The sequence below is a fragment of the Hippocampus guttulatus genome, chromosome 11 (assembly GCF_054856545.1).
Source record: "Hippocampus guttulatus isolate MCC_2025c chromosome 11, RoL_Hgut_1.0, whole genome shotgun sequence".
Lineage (NCBI taxonomy): Eukaryota > Metazoa > Chordata > Actinopteri > Syngnathiformes > Syngnathidae > Hippocampus > Hippocampus guttulatus.
Window position 1 is genome coordinate 12,986,466 of NC_141271.1, and position 22,033 is coordinate 13,008,498.

At 42.3% G+C, this 22,033-nt stretch overlaps 2 protein-coding genes across 3 annotated transcripts; both read right to left on the reverse strand.

Annotated features, from left to right (window-relative positions):
• Positions 1-9,736: 9,736 nt before the first annotated feature.
• LOC147198133 (uncharacterized) lies at positions 9,737-14,798 on the reverse strand. 2 transcript variants are annotated; one of them, XM_086124388.1, is made up of 7 exons: positions 14,564-14,798; positions 13,263-13,553; positions 11,703-11,951; positions 11,492-11,620; positions 11,281-11,337; positions 10,978-11,118; positions 9,737-10,884 (listed from the first exon to the last, which is right to left on the reverse strand). In XM_086124388.1, exons 1-7 carry the CDS (start codon positions 14,610-14,612, stop codon positions 10,361-10,363), a joined length of 1,440 nt encoding a protein of 479 aa, XP_085980514.1. In that variant the 5' UTR covers positions 14,613-14,798; the 3' UTR covers positions 9,737-10,360. The 2 variants fall into 2 exon arrangements, with proteins under 2 accessions (XP_085980514.1, XP_085980515.1); XM_086124389.1 differs by having other exon boundaries at positions 11,492-11,602; positions 14,564-14,797.
• A 1,036-nt stretch (positions 14,799-15,834) lies between these two features.
• klhl6 (kelch-like family member 6) lies at positions 15,835-21,509 on the reverse strand. The gene is given in 8 exon segments (XM_086124530.1): positions 15,835-16,313; positions 16,316-16,572; positions 17,535-17,748; positions 18,002-18,204; positions 18,424-18,661; positions 19,380-19,829; positions 20,701-20,866; positions 21,189-21,509. Coding segments are annotated over 8 exon segments (1,818 nt in total). The 5' UTR covers positions 21,431-21,509; the 3' UTR covers positions 15,835-16,265.
• Between the last annotated feature and the right edge of the window lie 524 nt (positions 21,510-22,033).

Sequence of the window (22,033 nt, forward strand, 5' to 3'; positions counted from 1 at the left end):
AATATCTTTGATGTTGTAAGGGTTACAGGACAAACAAAATAAGACGTTTTATTCTTTATATATTATTATTATAAGTTTTCTGCCAAATATCCGAATTTGAATTGGGCTCAACAAATCTATAATTAGCCCAAGAAATAATAACCTGTTCTGAAGACATGTCCACCAAGCATTACAATTTGGTACACTACCCCATGAGTTGAAACTATTTAGTGTGACATCACAGAAGTAACAGGAATGCTTCATGGCGACTCCAGAAAAGAATTATGGAACAAAACAACAACCTGGACCTTGGATAACCAAAGATATATTGTATTAAATATTTGACATACTGTAAATAAATAAAATTTTAAGTTACCTTGCTTTTAAGACCCTGTAAAGCGATTTCTGTGATTTCTCTCGACGTTCAGTTTAAGTTTTCCAGGTTATTTGGCCGTGCTAAAAACCAAGCCCAAGTACGGCCCTCCCGCACTGTATAGTGGAAGTACTGAACGCCATCATTCCATCAACGGCTTTGTGCCACAATTCTGAGTTATTTAGTCATAATAACTAGATCCTTTTCTACCACGATAACATTGAGTTAGCTAGCTAGCAAGCTATACGAATGCATTCATTTTGTTGTGCTAGTAGGGGCCCCATTGGGAGATATCCGTCCCACGTTTTGTCACTGCAGTGGCTGCTTCCATTTGTGTCACTGATATTGATCAAAATATCAGGGATCTCTCTTTCGGAACACCTACTCACTGCAGTTGAGTAAATGCTCCATGCCGGGCGACTATTTCAGGAAATAGGGTAGATTCCCTGTGAGATCTCACTCTGCCTTGGCAATCGGACAGAGGCCGTTGGCCGATGTAGTAAAGAGATTAACAACCTTGGTCACACAGTACATTCACACTAGATGGATGACAGCATTTTATCAGAACATCTGTTCACCCTGCAGTTGGACAGATGGAACTGTGCTCCGTTTGCACGACCAAATCAAGCCATGAACTGTTTCTAACACTGCCCAGCGACTCTCATCCAAAAGTACCACATAAAACAAAATCATTCTAATAAAGCTCTGCTGTCCCCACGGCTTGTGTTGGGGCTTCGGCTCTTTTAAAGGGAATACTTAAAGCCCCTTTAAGAGATCTGTGGCCTTCGGGTTAGGGTAACAGCTAATTGTTCCGTGCGAGTCCTCGATAAAACCGCGGTGAGCTCATGAATCGAGCATGTAACCTATGCATCCAGCTCCATTCTCTTCGTGCAGCACGTGGACTATGATTTATGGCTGGACAGTGGCCTGAAAAAGGTGTTGGATTCAATCAAATCTATAGGAGAACATCTGGAAAGCCTATTCGCTAGAAATCCCAGCATGGACTAGTCTGATAGCAAAGGCTGACGCAAACCCTCCTTCGGCACGCTCACAATCTGATGTTTGAACCTGAGCTTTGTGCGTTTTAAACAGATCATTGCTAATGATCCTCCCTCCAAGTGGCAGGTGAGCAAGCGAGAGCTTAAAACCAAATCTCCTCACAGTGTCCTAATATTTCCCAGATGTAGGCTACTAACTCCTAATTAGCAAGATGAAAAAGGCCTTGATAAGCCCAAGCATCGACTCCTAACCTGTGTGATGCAGCCGGTGTGACACAACTCATTCCGCCCGGGAAAATTGGAGACGAGGGAGCATTGGCGGGCGGCATCTGAACAAAGGTACCGGCGACTCTACTCATTTCAGCGCCATAACAAGAACACGGGAAGGCGTGATGAAATACAACCCTGTCACTATTCATACTCGACCCGTTGAGGCAACAATGACTAGCACCTGGTCTGCTTTTCATTTAATGGAATTACCTTCGGGAGGCCGGCAGACATCTCCCGAGTCGCTGTGTGTGTGTTCCCGCTCATCCCCGCCGAGCTGTCTCATTAACATGGAGTCCAGCAGCCTTGCTAAGACATAGCCACAGCTCTGTCCGGGCTGAAGCATCCAGCTTGCTGCAAGGGAGCCGAAACTAATGACTCACATATTACAAAGTCACCGCGCACAACCCCCAGTTGCTGCCCCACTCACACCCCAGGTTAATGCAGCCACAGAAACTCTCGAACAAGTCAAATCCATTGACGACAAAGAGCCAGAGAACAAGCAACGAAACAATAAAGTGAAACAAAAAGCACTGATCAAATTGACGACTTTCATAAGAAAGCTTGTGAAAAGCTTTTGTTTATGATATGACATGTGAGGCATGTGCTGTGTTTATTTTCCCTTTCATTTTTTTCACCACAAACATGCCGTCATCATTCACTCATCGGTAGGGTGCCTACGTCTTGTAGCATGCTTCTGAGTTGAGGCATCGTGCCACAAGGGTGTTGTTCATCATATCATTTACATTTTATTTCATCCCGCTGTGAGACGACATTGATTTCTCAGTACCCAAGGAGTTTGTGTGACGCAAGCTCATGGGTGGGGTTTTGGAAAGGGGGAGGAGCGGTAGATGTGTCACCCATCAGGAGCTGTCAGAAGACAGGATCCAGACCCTCGGCCGGGGAAGCCAGGCCAGCCAGCTGTCACCTCTCTGACACATGGCTGAGACCATCCATCTGGTTGAGAGAGGCCCACCAAGGGTGGCAAGCTCGATCCTCAAGTACATGCAGAGGACGCAACTGTTCTGTTGCACACAAAGACTCGTACTGTAAACATTCAAGCGTGTCTAAAATCTCACCTTCGGCTTTTCGCGTTAATTGCCGTTCCAATCTGCATCGCTGTCAACAGGAATCATTTCCTCGCTGGCAAAAGTGTGAAAACAGAAGTGACAATGCTGTCAAGCTGAGCCGATGCAAACCATTTGGCGGTGTTCACGCTGTAACTTTTAGGCGACACTCTTTTCAACCGATTCAAACAATGTTGTTTTTGGAGCGGGGTGATGCGTACAATTGAAGACAAACTCGATATCCATTTGGCATGACGCAGATCGGTTATTAGCGCTTCTTATTTGGCAAAACTAGCCAGCTGAGCAGATATCATCATGGTAATGGAAAGCAGTACTGTTCATGCGTTTGTTAAGCATATTCATTGTCGTTCCATCCTTGGAACATTTGCACAGACGCTGTAAGAATCAATTAAAATAAAGATGTACCGGAAGCACGACGGGGAGTGTTCTAGGTTCAAATCCCGGCTGAGGCCCTACTGTGTGGAATTTTCTTATCCCCATGTTTGCATGGCTTTTCCGCGGGTATTCCGGCTTCGTCCCACATTTGAAAAGTGTGCATGTTAGGTTGATTGAAGCCGCTAAATTGCCCCATAGCTATAAATAAGTGTATGGACGGTTGGTTGTGCCCTGCAATTGACTGGTGCCGCTTGCCCAAAGTCATCTAAGATAGGTTCCTGGTCAACAGTGTCACGAATGAAGACAAGCAGTAGAGAAAATGGATGGGTGGACTTTAGACATTGATATGGTGGTGCCCGCATTCTCCACTTGATCTTGTGCTCCATTTCCTTGCTGCCTTCAGTCTCCTCTTGGGCATAATTTCTTTCCTCGCCATCAGCAACAGGGACATGCCGAGAAGTAAACACAAGGTTAACATTGTTCTCTTCCATTTTTTTGTTCAATATGACATAGTTTGATCACAACTATTTAGAAAAACTCATGTATAAAAACCCAGTCAGAGCTGACTGACATGACATTAGCACCAACAAGCAATTGGTGTCTCTTATTAAAGTGGCATCGCCACCTGCTGGCATAGCATGCGCATTACAGTTTCTGTTTCCTCTGCAGGTGCATGAAAAGGGGTCTTGACAAACACAGTCGTCCATACGACAATCCTTCGCATCAAGCCGCCCTCTGACATTCTAACAAGGTTTTTCTCATCAATCTCTGCGCGAGGAAAGCCTTAACAGTAGGAGTGCTTTCCTCATCTATAAGAAGCATCATTCTAAGTGCACTACATCAACAAGTCTTCTGTTGGCAGTAACGCTGAAGTCTTCCGAGATGCTCAACTCTCTTCGTTTCTGTTTCACAAGCGGCCTTCCGGTTGCGATACTCGAAATAAAACACTCTGTCTACCCCAGTCTGTTGAAATAAGAAAGGTCAAGGGAGATGGCAGACATATGGAGAGCATTTGGTGGTTCAAACTGCACCACCCACACAACAGAGTACATCTTGTTTTGGTAACTTTTCACTTTTATGTAACTGGTTTTGTACATTGTTGTTTTGGCAACACTGGATTGCCATGAAAATCCTGCGCCCTGACATTAGGGGATATATTTTTGGAAAATCTCTTCTTTACCTTTTTGGCTGAAGAACCCGTTTCATGTTTGGACACGTGATCTTTGACATGATAAGGGACTATAATATCCTTTCGGACAAGATCGGAATACTTTCATTCCATGTTATTCCAGAGGAGTTTATATGGTAGTTTATACTCTTCTTCTTTCTCGATATTTTGTAAAATAGCCAGCTAGGTGGAGAAAGAAAAGCCTCCAATGATCTTTCGTGTGTCTCTTAACAAAATGACATACCAAAAAAAAGTTCATAACAAAAATGAATCCTGTTCAGTTAAATCGGCTGCTGTGGGAGCTTTAAATGGGGTCTTTGAAAAACAGCAATAACAAGGCAGCACGGTCCTTTCTTCGATAGACGTAACATCACCAGCTTGGTTTTGTAGAGGTAGGTTGCAACAAGTTACATTAGGCATTCATGCACTATTATTGTCAAAGAACACCCATTGGTGGATGAATAAATGTAACTTAGTTTCATGTTTGGAATTGGTTTGGATGCATTGCCTTCTCATATGACATTGCGAGGCAGGCGGTATGCAAAAAAGAAAAGTGTTCTTCTATTCCGTCACAAGAGAATACCGCTGGGCCCTGCAAGTGCGAGTGAACGTCAGAGTGGCATGTTGACAGGCAGCTTGTTCGAATGAAGACCTGACAAGCCTCTGAAGTGTGGAGATAGATTTTCTGAGAGACGAGGCTTGCAGAGACACAAGAACATGACAACAGAAAACCCAAAACAAACTGAATCCCACTGCTTCTCAGAAACGGTCCGTCCATGGTGCTGAGCCGATGCAGAAAAGAACATTGTTCATTGTTGTATAAAATATCTAACAAGGACACAACATTAGGTGTGTAGCCTTGTCACAAAGACCCCCCCCCCCCCCCCAAAGCATGAACCACATATGCACTGAAAAATGTACGGTTGCGTGAGGTTGTTCGAACACATCTGGAAACAGCATAGCAGCTTACAGAAATCCATTCAACCATTTCATATAATCTCCATAAACTGATCAACTCACTTTGGAGTAGGGGGTGTTACATTCCTGGATTTGTCAGTCAATCACGGAAGACAAAGGCAAAGCATTTACACTCACATTCGCACCACCCACACAACAGAGTACATTATTCACATTATTGCATATCACATTTACTTTGTACGTAAAAACTCAGTATTACTGTATGGAAAGGCAGAACCTTTGACACAGATCTTGTACTGGATGTTGTTTCGATATTCCGGCAAATCTTACTCAGTTTCCTAAACCATTCTACCTCCGACCCTCCATTATATTCTGTCTGTTGTCTCCATGTCAACATATATGGGCAGTGCATGAATTTACTTAATATGGTGATCGGATGTAAGAAGAAACGCATACTGCACACCAGGGCTGCCCATTACGTCGATCGCGATTGACCGGTAACTCTTGGACCGGTCCCAAGTCGATCACGAGGGGCGTAGAGGAAAAAAAACCAACAAACATTTGTGTATCTCTGTGCATGTTAGTAATATACTTTTTTGTTAATGCACACTGCACCCTAATCATCCTACCAGTCTCACTTTCACAAAAAGTATCTAAAAAATAAAATAAAGCAGGTCACCTTTAACCTAGAGTGGTGCGTGACCTGCGTCCCCGGAAGTTGTTCACGCTCAGCAATTGCAGTTTGCGATCAGAGCTGTTGCGCGATATTTTTTATTTTTATTGTCATTCAGAGTGTGTTTCATTTGCACCGGCCGAGAATGGGAATCTGGAGCGCCAAGAAGAGCATTTTAAAACCATGCGCGTGAGTTACGATAGTTAACAGGCTGCAAAAGTGCGTCGCTTGCATCCGCGTCAGGTCTCCCACGAAGGTAGGCAGGAAATCCTTTTCACAAACTCATCAACTCTTGTGTCGGCTTTATTTTGCGATTTCATTTGTCATAGGGGCCGTTATGGCTGTTGCTCATCATGGCATGCATATGCGCGTGTGCGCGGTAACGGGTCGATCGCTGGAGGTTGGTTGATGGAAAAGTAGATCTTAGGTCAAAAAGGTTTGGGCACCCCTGCTGTCCACAATGCGCTGGGTCACAAAAAAAAATCGACAGCCAGGCACTGTTTTAATGATGAAAATGACAAACACGGGTCTGCAATTTTTCCAGCAACCCAGAGACATGTGTTTTAACAGAGGACCTTTATTGACTCAGAAAGGGATATTATTCCCTTGTATAGTTTCTCCACCATATTAGTTCTTCCACATAATTACAGTGGGCGCCTTGCGTGGCGTGTCGCACGTTAGTGGGGCCCCGCGGAAGAACAGTATTCGGTTGTTATTCATTGATTTGTCCTGAATAACGCTGGTCTGGCCTCCCGGGGGCTTCCTTGGTGGAGCAGTGCCAAGGCTCTGCCTGAACGCCGCATAAAAATAAATGAGAAGTTAGGCAACGTATATTGTTCGATTTCACGTCAGCACCCCAGGGGAGGCAATTTAAATAAGGCAGGATGCTAATCAAAATGGTATAAAATAGCTATGGAGGGTGGCCCATTTTTCTTTATTTCCTTCCTCTATATTTGTGTAACAAGGCCATTAGGGACCGCAACTATTAGCGGGGGGAAACCTCTAACTGGATCCACCACAAGAAGACTTATTACACTACTGCGACTATATAGCCGTGTGATGACGAGACGCTAATAACGGTACTTATATTTACTTTGTCTTTAATCAATTTGTGCTGTTTTAATTACCTTTTTGACTGTAGTTATTTTTATTTGTAAAGCAGTGACAAGGTAAATACAAAACACAGCTTGAAATGACCGGGGATAACAAACATGTTTGTGTTAGCTTAAGGTACTCTAGCATGTTGGCTTTGCTTTGGTTGCCCCACGTCGCTCACCTATTTGTTTTGTTTTATGAGCAATAGCCCGTCGCCCTAAATTTGTTTTAATAGACCGAAAAGTAACTTTTGAGTGTGTCTGTGTATCATTTTGTTTCCTACAGGCCTATCTTGATGCACCATCATTTACGCTGTCCTGATATGATATCTGCTCCCCAGCTGTGTAGTAGATGCCAGTTAAACATTCTTAAGATATTGTTAACGTCGAGATTTTTTATTAACTTGAAATTTGAAAAGATTTCTGCTTGAGCCAAGAGTGGGGAAATTTTAAGAGCAGTACAGATACAACTCCACAAGAGGGCGCAAATTCCCCAAATGAGTACAATACTGCAATGTACTGTATTTTGGAGTTGTCTTAAATTTAAATATGTGCATTCTGTGAGGCGACACATTTTATTCATGCCAAAAAACATCACTGGGGAGACTGGAATGGGAGAGATCATGAAAACGAGACGAATTTATGTGGACGCACCGGTAATGCATCTCTCCAATTCACTTCTACCGACTTAAGGCCAACAGAATGGTTGTTCATCGATGTGTGCCTTGCCATTGGCTGGCAACCCAGTTCAGGGTGTCCCCCGCCTACTGCCCGAAGACAGCTGGGATAGGCTCCAGGATGCCCACGATCCTCGTGAGGGTAAGCGGATTAGAAAATGGATGGATGTATGAAACAACCAAAATTCTAACCACTCACTTTTTTGGAATACTTTTATTTAAAGATCCAATGCTTAGTTTTTTATAGTTAAGTACAGCAAAAAGCCAGGAACTAAAAGTCTTTACTCAAGAAATCTTATCAGGTAACTTTAATTTTTACTCAAATATCACAATTTTTACTTTATGCAGGACGACTGACAACACTCTGTGGGAATGCATTCATTCACCCTTTCAGGGACAGTGGTTACTACGATGGACATCTTATCATGTTATCAAGTTACAGGGTGCATGAAAGGGTTAAAGTCTGCTGTAGATTAGCCATTAATCCATGAAATATGCTGTTTTCAATGTAAAGTGTAACAATATTTTAATGACATTTCGAGATGTTGTGGGAAATGTTGTGGAATGCCATTATTAAATGCACGTGTCCTCATTCAGTCTCACTACAGTGGTTTTAAGTGATTTTTAAAAACATATATAAAATACACGGTTGTCATTAGACAGTAACGATATGTTTGACAAAGCAGGGTTCTGCCGATGGAATCGGTACCAGCTTTCCTGCTGGGCTTCAGTGGAACCACATTGTGACCCTCAACTGAAGAGCCACAAATACTCAATCCTCGAATATCCCCTTGGTATTTGTTGTGACCACTGAAACGTGATAGTGTTCATTTCGCGCTCGTGCCCTGAACCCTCAGGTCAGGTGGTAGCAGATCACAGACTCCTCGGTGACTCAAAGGTTAACCTAATCATGCGTGACTTTCCCACACGGGGCGGGCCTGTCCTCCAGAATCTGCAGCGGCCTGTCAGACAGTGTGTGCAACCCCACTGCTTTTTTATTTCCAGATACAGGCGTGAAGTTGTTGATCTAACTTGCACCTACAGTTGAATCACGAAGGACATGATGAAACATGTCAGTGGCAGCAGCCACTGTAAGTCTGGGTGCTCAGTATAACTGCTGACTTGATATCACACTCTTATAAGGCATTTAGATCAGAGACATAAAGCCAAGGCTGTCCTTTAAGTAAGATTTGTTTACTGTATAACTACAAGTTGATAAAGACTGCCCCCTAATGACCAAAGGATATTATTACACCTGTTGGCTCCGTTGGGATAATTTTGGTTCTCATAAAGCAGGGTACACATTCAGTACCGTATACCTATTTTTGTAACCATATTAATTTCTTTTTTTTAATCAGAAAATGTGCACTTACTGTTTTTAGCGTGGTGGCGTAGCCGTCATTTAAAAATTTGGGGTGGGGATGTACGTAGGAGAAACTGCAGCTGAATTTTATGAACGATTTCTGTCTGTCATGTTTTGGATGTTCTTTGTCCTCTATGATCATTCTCAAAAGTAGCACCAGATCCTAACTTCAAAATGTGTAGTTTTCATAATCAGAATATGTCTCGGGGAAATTTGAGTCCACTCATTTTAACTTGAATGTAAACTTTTTTAGCCATCACCAATATACGTAATAAACACATTGAAACAGTGTCAGCAGGATCATTTGAGCAATAAATCGGACCATTTATTTACCAACGACTGCACATATTTTGAAACAGTAATTTCATGTACTGCAATTTGCAATGAATAACAGGTTTATGATTCCGAGATAAAATGGATTTTATATCTTATCCATCATCTGATCCGCTTACTCTCACGAGAGTCGCTTTCGTGCTGGCGCCTATCCCGGTTGTCTTCAGGCAGTAGGCGGGGTGCACCCTGAATTGGTTACCAGCCAACGACAATTTGCAATCAATCACAACTTTATGATTCCGAGACAAGGAAATACAAATGCTCTGTGTGGTGAAGTATCAAAGTTCGAAAAAGACGTGCAAAGTTGTGAGCAAAAATTTCGAGCAGTACTAGCTTTGTTTCTCGCATTAAAATATTGCTGCTTGCAAAAAAGCTGAAATACTCTAAAGCACAAATCCCGTAGTGCATCTTAGCTTCAGAAAGCCGCAACCATTTTTTAGATGTTTTATTACTTTAAAATAGTACGATATATATAAACACAAATTTTCAGCCTTACATACAAATGCAAATCATAACTTAAAGAGGAAGTCAAGTCAAAAATGTGAATAATTTGTTCTATGCGTCGACACTTGTCTCAACACAATATTCTGGTTCATACTGAATTTGTCGAACATGAATTAAGCGGAAAAGTCCTCCTGTTTTTAATCCATCTCAGAGAGCGTCCATTTTGCCTTTTAAACTAGTAGGGGAATATAGAATATCAAAAGAAAATGCTTGACTTGGCTTCCCTCTTAAAATTCAAGCGTAGTGTCCGATGCAGCTCAGGTGTCAGGTCTTTGCTGGTCAATGACAAAACAATACTTGAGACAGAAATAATAACCATTCATTCCACATGGCAGGTATTTTGTAGAAAAATAGTTACACTATTTACAACTTAAGTGCTTATAAACTTTGGCCTCTGAGTCATATTTGTCTGATTGCAGGCATGTCTTAAGCAGTTATATAACATCAGTCCAATATGACAGTCTGCGCTGAGATTATTAAAGTCACAGTGTTGTATATTTATTAATTGAATTACAGTAGCATTAGTGGTTATTTTTGCGTGGGATCATTATTATTCGACATTCAGTTCGTTTGGAATAGGACATTCGTTTTCAGTTGTATTTTCAGTTGTATTTGCGTTGCTGTCGTGTGGTGCGTCAGCCGTGGACTGTTGGGATTCAGTCTCACTCTGTTCCTCATCTGCGATGGCCTCATCACCTTCACTATCTGACTTCGTGTCACCCGCAGAGGCCGATGTGCTTGATTCCTGTCGGTCCTCACCTCCAGTCGCCAACGCTCCTTGCGCAATGTCTGAAAGTGGCTCCTGCTCAGAAACACTTTCTTCTTTTTCTTCTTGTGGAGCTTTCTCCTCCATAGACGTAGAGTCGGGCTTATTAACTTCGGGTGAGTCAACTTCACTCTCACTTTCCCCTGAGGTGTCTCCAGAGATCTGCTGGGATGAGATATCCTCATTTTCAGTTGTAGTGTTCAAGTCTGAAGAGGTCAAAGGGGATGTAGGTGTTTTGGAGGAAGTGGTGAGGCCAGTGGCTGCATCAGACTCTACACCCTCATCCCCAGTCAACTCCTTGTTTGACCCTAAAACACACACACACACAAATAAATTAATGAAAAGCAGACCGAAAAGAAGAACGCAAGCCAGAGGATAAAGGAGAATATGACCGACTTAACCATTTAATGCATCGTGCTTTTCTTCATTGCCATAAGCAGAATCAATCCAATCACTTGGAAGCAAAGGGCGCAGCCTCTGATTGGACGGAAGCGTAGGGAATACACCCAAGAAGGATGTGGTCTCGTCACCTTGACTGGACCCTGAAACATGTACGGACAACATAAACTTACCGGTAAATGGAGCCCAGGAGGAGCCAAGCAATTAAGTCACTCCCGAGTCCCAAACAAAGTAATTTACGGTACTAATAATTTACTGTGAAGATGAAGTCATTGCATGTGTCTTAGTGTCGATGAATCAGATACCTTCTGTTGCGCTCCACCGTCTTTTAAAAAACACTTTCTTTGTATTTTCAAAACACGCTGAAAGAACAGAGAAAAGGACCGATTTTTGTCAGTATGACAAGAACAACAGAAACGTGCGCGCCAAGGTTAGGCACACAACTGCTCACAGCATTTTCATTATTTAGGTTGCTTTTGTGTTTGTCTGTCACCTTCTGTTTTTTTTTTTTCCTACCTGTATCTCGAAGTTTTCTGCGGAATACACAGCCCAATACCATGAGCAAAATGAAGGCGATGGCAAAAATGACGGGAAGGATGATGGCAAGTAGGGCAGCAGATTTTTTATCTGCACAGAAATGCAAACCTTCAGTTTGTGCGTTGTCAAAATAGCGCTCCACAGTCAACCACCGCACGAATCATTGAGTTGCATAAGTGATTCAAATTACCCAGGAAGCAGTCCTTGGCAGTGAATGTAGCCGTCTCATTGGTCAGAGGGTTGCTCACATCACAACGGTAAACTCGATCATCATCTTCATCGCTGAGGGTAACTGTTAAATTGGGACCCGGTTGCCTCTTTCCACCTGAGCTCCACTTGAACTGTACTAAACGAAGATGTTTGGAATTTGTTGAGCACACGAGTGTCGCCTGGTATGGGTCGGCCATTTCACAGGATATCCTCGGTTTGGACACTTTATCTGCAAACAAATGCATACAACGTAAAGTGAATTAATACAAAGTAAAACAGATGACAAGCATAGCATGAGTAAAGAAAGTACGGTTAATTCTGAGAAAATTAGAAGGTAACTAAATGTGCTGCCTCCTATTGATTAGGAGTGGAAAATATGACTGTTATGTTTGTGGCTAAACATTAGTCAGTCTGGTACTCTTGAGTACCCGGTGGTCAATTGCGACCATAGCACAGCATTCCTACAGCTTCAGGCAAGATAAATTCAAGACTTTTAAATGCCATTTTGATATTCAATTTAAGACCAACTTCATGATGTTCCCAGTGATGCATGTTATCCAAAGTTGCTACAGAACAGAAATGACAACTTTTGTTGGCTCCATAATACGGATTGCACAGTGTTACTTGTCGCTTTGTAAATTATCTTTAAGAATGTTAAATGTTGTTTTTAGATTCAGGGATTCAATGACAGAAGTTGCGGTGATTGACTGGTTTAGCATGTAAGGCCTCACAGTGCAGTGGTACAGGGTTCGATTTCGGCTCCGGCTTCCTGTGTGGAGTTTGCATGTTTCTACGGGTACTCCGGTTTCCTCCCACATTCCAAAAACATGCACGGCAGGTTAATAGAACACTCTAAATTGTCCATAGGTGTGATTGTGGGTGCGAACGCTTGTTTGTCTATGTGTGCCTTGCGATTGGCTGGCAACCAGTTTAGGGTGTACCACGCCTTCTGCCCAAAGACAGCTGATCAGATAATGAATGTATGGATTCAATATCTTTAAGATCTTTGTAGCAGCCTGCATATGAATGTGTTTATTAGTTATTTATTTTGTTACCGTTTGTGCAGTAGAGCAATTGAAAGCGCACTCGGGGCTGTCTATTATCCGTGACCAATTGGGGGGGGGGGGGGGTGACATGATGGTTGGCAAGATTGCAGTAGCTTTCATATTGAGTTGAGTTGTCAATCAACTATGTGCTGTTTGTGGTGCGTTTAGTTCTGCTTTGCAGGAGACATTTAGCATTTATCTTCGCTATTCAGTGTGAAATGATCCCAAACTTTGGATAATCTGTCTTTCATGCAGATTTTCCTCCTGGCTCACCGTCATCGCGTCAGTTTATTTCCGCACGTAGTGTTGTGTGAGTCTGCAGTACCATTACTCCGTGTGGGGAAAAAAAAAAAGATCACCGCGAAGCTTCTCGGCAAAGACTGTTTTTTGGTAATCAATTTAATTGTTTCAGCCCTAAAATATTCATTCACCAAGATCAAATTAACATTTCGTTCCCATTTTATTGTTTTAAATGTTCATGTTAGTAAACTGACCTATAACCTCCCATTTATACTTGGAACGATGCACCTGCTTGTATACATCCAATTCCAATTCGTAGTCTCCACTGTCTTCGTATGTGGCGTCTTTGATTGCGAGTTCTGCTGAGACCCAGTCCAGAGTGAGCCTGTTCTCATATGGAGGGAAGACAAACTCCTCCATGCCGTCAAACAAAACCACTTTCTTGTTGTTGTGTGTCCAGAGAATTCCATCAGGTTGTCCAAAAATGGACGGCACCAAGTTGATCTCTTGACCTTTGAGTGCATAATTTAGAACCTGTGCAGAAACTGGGAAAAGAGTTGTAAAATAAATATCTGACAGAAACCACATGAAAAGTAATTCATTTTATTACATTCACATTTTCTTTCCTGGCATCTTTTCCTTTCTGACTTCCTTCCTTACATTTTTATTGTTGAAGCCTTACTTTGATTCATCATTTGCTCGACTACTTTTTGCGCTTTTGTTCCCACCTTCCTCCTTCTTTTCTGAGCTATTTCGTCTTTCTTGAAAGACCTGATATTTCCTGGCACGTTTTCTTTCCTAACTGCCTTTCTTCCTTCCTTTGGTTACAACTACTTAAGCCTACTTTTTTGCCTTCCTTCGTTCCTTTCTTGCCTCCATCACACCTGTTTTCTATTCATGCATCCTTACACCCAACCGCCAAAAACGGAAGCTTTTCTCCCTTCCTTCATAACAATCTATGAATAAAAGCCTGCTTATTTCTTCTTTCCTTCCTTCCAATCTACCTTTCTGCGCCCCTTCCTTAGTTCCCCAATTCATTGCTTAACTCTCTGACCCATATTTTAATTTGCGTTCTGCCTTCCTTCCTCTGATACCTAACCAATATTGCTTTAGATTCCACTTTCTTGGTTTTAGTCTTTGCCATTATTCAAGACCCCTGTCAGGAAATACATATCGTCACCCACCTAAAATAATGGTCCGAGTCCATTTTTCTTTTTTTCAGAAAACAACAAAACATGTTTTGTCAAAATTATTTTAAGAGGTCGATGTTATGTTGAAAAGTGTATACTGTACCCATTTTGGCCCATTATTTAAAACTATATAGACAATTTTGAGCAGTGAAGCATTGACTGTCATAAACAGTCGCGGTGAACTAGTGTACTATTACTTTGGACCCCTGACGTATTACATATTAATGAAGGCAGGCAACATTTTGCAAACATCTTACACTAAAAACAGTTGTTTGTTCAACAAAGGTTTGACGCACTACATAAGTAATACAGTAATAACGTTTTAATATTCTAACTCGATTATCATAAATCACGACGAAACTTACCTAAACTGTAGGCACTCATGAAATAAACCAGAAAGCGTTGTTGGGCCATGAGTAAACACGCGATGAACTTTCACCGTTCCCACTCGAACGTGACTATTTCATAGTAATTCTGTTTATTTTTTTCTTTATCGTCGCGAACAAAACTCTTAAACTTGAGTTCAAAAGAGCTAGGTGTATTTTTTTAACTGTCTATCCCAGGTAATGCGACACCTGAATTCCAGACGCGGTCAATTTTCACAATTAGAGCGCCTATCGGAGCGTTAACGACTCCTCCCAAAAAACGCCAAATGTGGTCCAGAGGTGAGCTAAATATATCATCATTGAAATACTTGCTAACGCAAGTTTATTCCCTCCACGACAGGGATTTTTAATTTAATGTTTACACATATTGGTGTTATTTTGAAGATTCTGCCAGGAAGCTGACGTCATTGTTCATGGTGGGTAGCGTTGGTAAATGTCAGTGTAAAGGACCACTAAAACACGAGGAGGGGCTGACTGAAGTTGCTTTATTTACAGATATATATTGTTGCTTAATGGAAGAATTGATCACATTATATTCGGTTATACTGTATACTGTACATGTTAGGCTTGGCAATAAACTAATAAACACCGCTCCCTACTGCCAAAGAATATCATTACAGTTTGGTCCTTTTTGGATACAGTATTTTGCATGGATTTTCCCGAACACCAGTTTGCGTGAATTTATTCTTTTAATACACTGCATTAGAAATGTCCTGGTCGTTTTAACAGAGTAAAAAAGCAAGTTAAAGTTAATTAAGTTACAATGAAAATAAAGTGAAACCACTGCACTCAATTCTCACCATTCAAGAGAGACAGGCAGACCACCCAGTTAAAAAAATACATTATTTACAGTGAGATACATTGCTTTATAGCAATATTTACAATTTCAAATCTACCAATGCCAACCACTTTAGGGTGTACCCTGCCTACTGGCTGAAGATGGCTGGGATCAGCTCCAGCACGCCCGCAACCCTCGTGACGATAAGTAGATCAGAAAATGAATGGATAATTTCTTTGCTTAATTTTTGTTTTGTGGAGAGAGAGAGTTTTGTTCTGTTTCTTTTTGTAGTTGTGGAATTTGAATTAAGCTACCATTAACAGAACAAATAACAATAAAAGGCAAATGTGTTATTTTAGAACCGTATATCATGCTGACTTTGTATTCGTCACGACCGAAGAAGTAGCTCTCAGTTTCAAATAAGTCTGTGCCTTTTCTCACCCCGTTTTTAAATAATAAGATGCACAGCCCACTTGTTTCAAGCTCTTTATTCGTCAGTCCCAGGTACCATTTACCATAAAAGTAACAGAAATTGATTCAAATAATCAGCTTATTAGCAAGCTATGTAGAAGCCTGAAACAAGATCATGATCAATTGAATCAGGTGTGTTGGAATCGGGTGAGATCTAAAACAGGCAGGATATGGCTCTCGAGGAATCGGAGTTCCCTCCCCCTGATGCAAAACACTGGCTAACAAAAATTACACACATGTAACGGCACATATAGAAATAGAGCAATAAGAGCATACAGCAATCTAACCGGCAATTCTCGTTAGGGGATTTTTTTTTCTACAGGAATGTACAGTATTTGCCTTGTCTCAATTTAAGTTAGAAAACCTGTAACCTGTAATGATGGTCACTTGTAATAATGCATGCCTCTCAGCAGACACACAATAGCGTTCTTTTCAAATTCCTTGGCAGTCGGTCACCGGTGCTACCTTTTGCATGTGCGTGTGTAGGACTTCAACAGTGTTACACTGCCGTGATGAGAAACGCCCATGGGCAAGTCGCATTCTTCTGACAAAATGCCATTTTCATCATCCCAGCACAGGACCGTGGAGATGACGTGATTCTTGTTATTGCGGCCTCCTGTGATGAAGAGTTTGTTGTTGCAGGCAGCGATGGCACAGCTCGCCCTTTCACCCAGATGCATCACACGGGACCATGAGTCTGACTCAGGGGTGTAGCAATACATGGTGTGCATAGCGCCACCTGTGGGGACAAAGAGGATGATGTCACCATAGATTGAGTGCATTGTATTTTCTATGTCATCTATTGGAAGCAGCACATTTTGTTGAATTTCAATTAAGGCACAATGGATTTTGCGCTCAAGCCATCTTCTGTTGTAAGCCCTCCTTTGGGTTGCAGGTTAGATGGAGCCTATGCTTGCTGAAAGTGGGCGGGCGGCAATAAAACATGGCTGAGAAGTGAACCTATATGTTGATTTTGTGCTCTTTCCAAAATGTCAGTTGGTATCTTGGTGGCATGGTATGGTATGTTGAAGTGAGGGGAGGAGATTTTACTAGAAAGACCAAAGCCTTGTCAAAAAGTAGTGCATTGGTGCCATCTTGTGAGGCAATTATATAAACCTTTTTGGGTGGGTGTCAATTCCTCAGAGATTTTTGCTAGCCTCAGACCCTACTGATTGAACCCCTGCCTATTTATTGGTGGTTCAATATGCACAACTAAACCAACTCACTTTTTCTGTGGAACCTATACTCAGATGCCTTAAAAAAACTCACCTATCCGCATATTTTTGTTTTTGTTTTTTCTGATATGCCACAACATTGTGCCAAAGTCCTGCCCAATGGAAAAGTAATATTTGGTGACATAGTTGATGTTGTTCTAAGCTCTTTAGCTCTTTAGATGTCAGGGAGGAACACAGTTTAGCCAGGGTTGTTAGCGGAGGTTATGGAGAGTGTTTGCCATATATGTACTCTATGTTTTTCACACGTGAGACATTTGCAAGACGTTTATTTTTCAGGGGAATCTTGTAAGATGAGTTTGAACTTATATTAAAGAGTTTTGGGATCATTATTTAGTGTATATTTACATTTGAAACTGCTTGCATAGATGTTTCTGGAAAATATTTAGGGGGTATGGACCAAATGGTTTGGTCGCTATCCCATGTGAATTGCAGTGGTCTATCGTTTATATTTAGGATCAAAACTTGCCAACTACATAGATGCATTTCTTGAAGCTGACAGCATTAGTGCACTTGGTTTCAATAGGAATTGGCGCCCGCAGCTCCCACAAGTTGGTTCCGGGTTCCCAGCATTGAACCACATTGGTCGCCAGCTTTCCGTTGGGCCCACCGCCAATAACGAAGATCCACTTGTCGAAGCCCGTGGCAGCAAAGGAGCTCACGCCCACTGCGAGTGGCGTCACCTGCACCAATAAGGCAGCAGAAACATGTGAAAAGCAATGTTACGCTATTTAATGTAAAGCATTTATAGGTGGAATTTCGAAGGTCCTCGGTGACACTAGTCAACTTTCAATTTATTTGGATGAAAAGTAAAATTACAACAAAGCCAGCTAGCTGATAATGGTTCTTTTTTTTTTTCATGAGATACATGGGCCAGGATTGTCTAACCTTGCTCCCTTGAGGCAACTATGACAGCGAATCTGGGTGCATACTTACTTGTGTCCAGCGGTTGTGAAAAGGGTCATAAGCCTCGACAGAATCGAGCCTACGCACGCCATCGAACCCACCCAGAGCGTACACCCGCCCCCCTTGGACGGCCATCTTGTGCCGCCATCGGCCGGTCGTCAGAGACTCGATCTGGATCCACTTGTCAAGAGCTCCGTTGTATTTCCAAACATCTGTTTGGGTCTCTTTACCTCCTAGAGTAGCATTCAAGAAACATTTTCCTTTTACTCAGAATGTTTTTTTTTCTCCTCCTATATACTCCTCCGACGGAGTGTGTCTGTGAGAACTTATTTCCATTCACCCAGGAGAAATTTTGAATGGTGTGTGTGTGTGTGTGTGTGTGTGTATACACATTGTGCTACCAGTGTGTGGTGGCAGCGGTAAAGAAAAAAAAATACAAAATGCACTCTCACCAGATATATAAAGTTCATTGCGAAAGGCGGTGCAAGCAAATTCCACCCATTTCCTGTTCTGGGCCTCCACCTCCATGCCTGTGCCCGGTAGCCTCGAAACTTCGAGCCTAATGCGTCTGAGTGGGTCCAAACAAGTGACAGTGGAAATGAAGCGGCCGTCTTTGGTCCGGCCGCCGATGATGAGGAACACCTCTGACAGGAAGTGCCGCATACGCGGTTTGGTTCGTTCTGAAACCACCTATAGCACAAAACAAGGATGCTTATATTCTTTCCATTGGAAGTAGATTTTTGGGGGAAGAAAATTTAAAGTGACGGGTTATTCTATCAAAATGACTGCTGAAGTTAATTTGTTCCAAGTCTACTCTTCCATGTGGACATTAATGAGTCGAGAATAATGCGGTCGGACAAATATGAGAAATGAAGTCACATCTTCCGTGTCGGATGTTATACGAGAAGTCCATTACTGTAGTGCGTCACATTTGTCATTGATACACTTGAACTGGTGGATATTTTGATCAATTTTGGTTGTGGTCCAAACTGATTGTGCTGCCTTACACTCGCTACCAAACCTATGCGTCTGGAACCCAATTGACGAAATATTAAGATCGAAATCCATCTTTGTGGCATTGAAATCATTCTCATGGCCTATTTTTTCATTTCTTTTTCTCTTTTTTTAAAAATCTGTGCACATATATAATTTTTTTTGCACCACCAAAAACATCTCTGTACACATTGCTCATGTTTTGGTTCTTGGTTCAGAACATATAAAAATATTCACATGTAGGCTATGTATTGTTTCATCATCGATGGAAAAACACCTGAGATGATTGCAAATTAGTTCTCTCTTTTTCAGTGTTTCATCATTAAATGTACATGTACAACTTTGAATTTTCTGTATGCAGCCTTGGAAGAGAAAGTTTAGACACAGAAGCTTTCGTCCATGTGCTGATACCAACCTCCCTTCCGGAGAGGTGAAAGATTCGGGCCTCCTGCAGCAGAGGAAAACTCTCGCCGCAGCTGCGGATCAGATCATCTCCTTCCACCTTGTCCACAAAGTACGCCGGCTCCAACAACGGCAGTCGCACGTACGAAAGCAACCTGGCCAGTAAGTGGCGTCGCTCTTCCTGCTCAGCACGCACCCAGTGCATGAGACCCTCAAAAACACACTCCTCGTACCTCACGTCCAGATCGTCCCGCTGCAGGATGATCTCCAGTGACTCGGCCGTCACATCCACAAAGTCCTGCTGCCGAACTACCTGGGAAAAGTGAGAGACGATGTAGTCCTGAGCCTTGGTCTTCAGAGTGGGAAGGGCGTAGCGATCCGCCAGGTTTAAAACGCCAATGCAAGTATCCGAGGTGAGGGATCTGCTCAGGTAACCAACACATGCATCCACCACACGCAGGAACTACAAGAAAAAACATACATACAGCAATTTTAGGAAGGATGAACGATTTTGCACATGAATTTGTCATGATTCGGTTTGGGACCAACAGGTGGCACTGTAGGGCTCTCCCTGCAGCTGCACACCAGTTGGTCATTATGTAATTTGTGCTTTAAAAGGACTCCCAGCCTGAACACTCAGTGTCGGGTCATTGTTTGCTCTTGGCTACTGTCATGTTTGTTTGTTGCTGTTTCTTTGCTGCTGTCATTTTTGTTTGTTCAGTCATGTTTCGGTCATGTTTTTGTTATTGAGAGTTTTTAGTTTCTGCCATGGTTTTTGTTTGTTACTTTGGATTCGTTTTGTTCTTAGGACTTTGTTTTGGATTTAGTTTTCTCTGTTTTAATAGAATTCTGCAAGTGCAACTTGCTCCTCTCTCTTGCCTGCTTTTTGAGGTGATTGGTCACGACCTGAGAGCTGAGCGACCGGAGTGTCATTTTCAATTGACAGAATGCAGCAAAATGGCCGTCCCCTGAGGTGGCTAAAAACCGGTATATTTTGCTGCTTAACTTCATTTCCACAAATGCAATATTAATCAGAATTCTGTGTTTGGACTGGTGGATTGGACATAGAACATATTACTGTAAAGAAAATGTGGGGGGCTGGCAAAAAATAAACACACAAAAATCCAATCTTGAAAAAACTGTCACGTCACTTGTACGTCAAGGCACCACTGTACCGACTTTTGACCCACCTGCCAACGTTTTGTTTCCTGGTTTAAAATGTGTATACAGTATTAGTCAGCTCCTGCAGGGGCTCTCAATAGATCGCATGTGAAAGTTCCTAATAAAGTGGCCAGTGACATACGTTTGGTTCCTTTTTTTCAGGGAATGCTTACCTGGAACTGACTGGCTGCTTCCAGTACATCATGCACGTTTGACTGAGTGAGGATGGCCTGGCTGGTGTAAGTATATTGCAGGAGAGTTTTCATGGTCTCACTCTCCAGTCCTTTCATTTCCACCGTTGCTTCATGACTCTCCCTCAAACCACTGCAAAACATGGCCCTGAGCACAGCAAAACCCATCAAGTCATTCTCATTAAGACCTGAGCAAGTATTTCTTTCTCCTTGTTGTTTTTTTTGACCAAATCAATTTGTCTTTTTGAGGCCTTTCTAAGACTCAAAGACTCACCGGATTACAGTCAGTCAAATCAGCTTCCCAAAGACAATTATAAACATGGCGTTTGGGAGACTAGCCAATCAGAACCAGGTCTTGGAGTGTGGAGCTAAAGTTTAACACTCATTTCAATGATTCATCATGAAAACAGAAAGTCCAAGGGCCTCGTCATTATTCCTTGCAGCTTTCTTTTTTTAATTTTTTTTTTTACCTGAAGTATTGACTGGCCGCGGCAAGGATGGCTCTGTGGCAAGGGAACTCATGTCCTTGAACACACAAGACCACGTCGATCAGCTCAAGGTTAACTTGCAAGTTCTCCATGCCTCTCTGCAGCGCCGCGGGCAGGCCTCCATCTTCCCAGTGGTACTCTGTGACACTCTCCCTCTCTGGGCACGGGTCGTCCCCGACGAGAGACAAGGGGCACTCTGTCGTCCACTCAAGTGAGTCGCTCATCTTCACAAGCTCCTCTGCACCTGCACTGCTTCAAAAAAGATGTGTGAAATATACCCGTGCGGTTTCCATGCAAGTGCCCTTCTGCAGCTGCTTTGTAAAGTTTCTATTTCTGTTCAGTCGTCAACTTACAGATGTCGCAACATTTGTTTTTAGACACTTCCTGAACTGAGACTGAATAAATTCCCCTTACTTTGTTGAACACAAATGGGGCCACAGCATCAGAGACACTCAAGAGAACTTTTAAATACAATCAAAACACTATGGCAAACACTTCATGAATATATTATAAAGTTATGGATCTAACGTTTACAATGATATATGTTTTATTATGCAACTGTAATAGTTTTGTAAATTTGTGTTTATAATAAGTGCAATTGTATTACATTTTTAATTAATACATTAAATTATGAAATCACACTCATACCTAGGTACAATTTAGACTAGTGTTCAATCAGACTGTCATGCATGTTTTTGGAATGTGGGAGGAAACCGGAATACCCTGAGAAAACCCACGCAGGCAAGGGGAGAACATGCAAACGCCACACAGGGAGGCCAGAGCCGGAATCCAAGCCTGCACCTCTGCACTGTGAGCCAGTTGTCCAC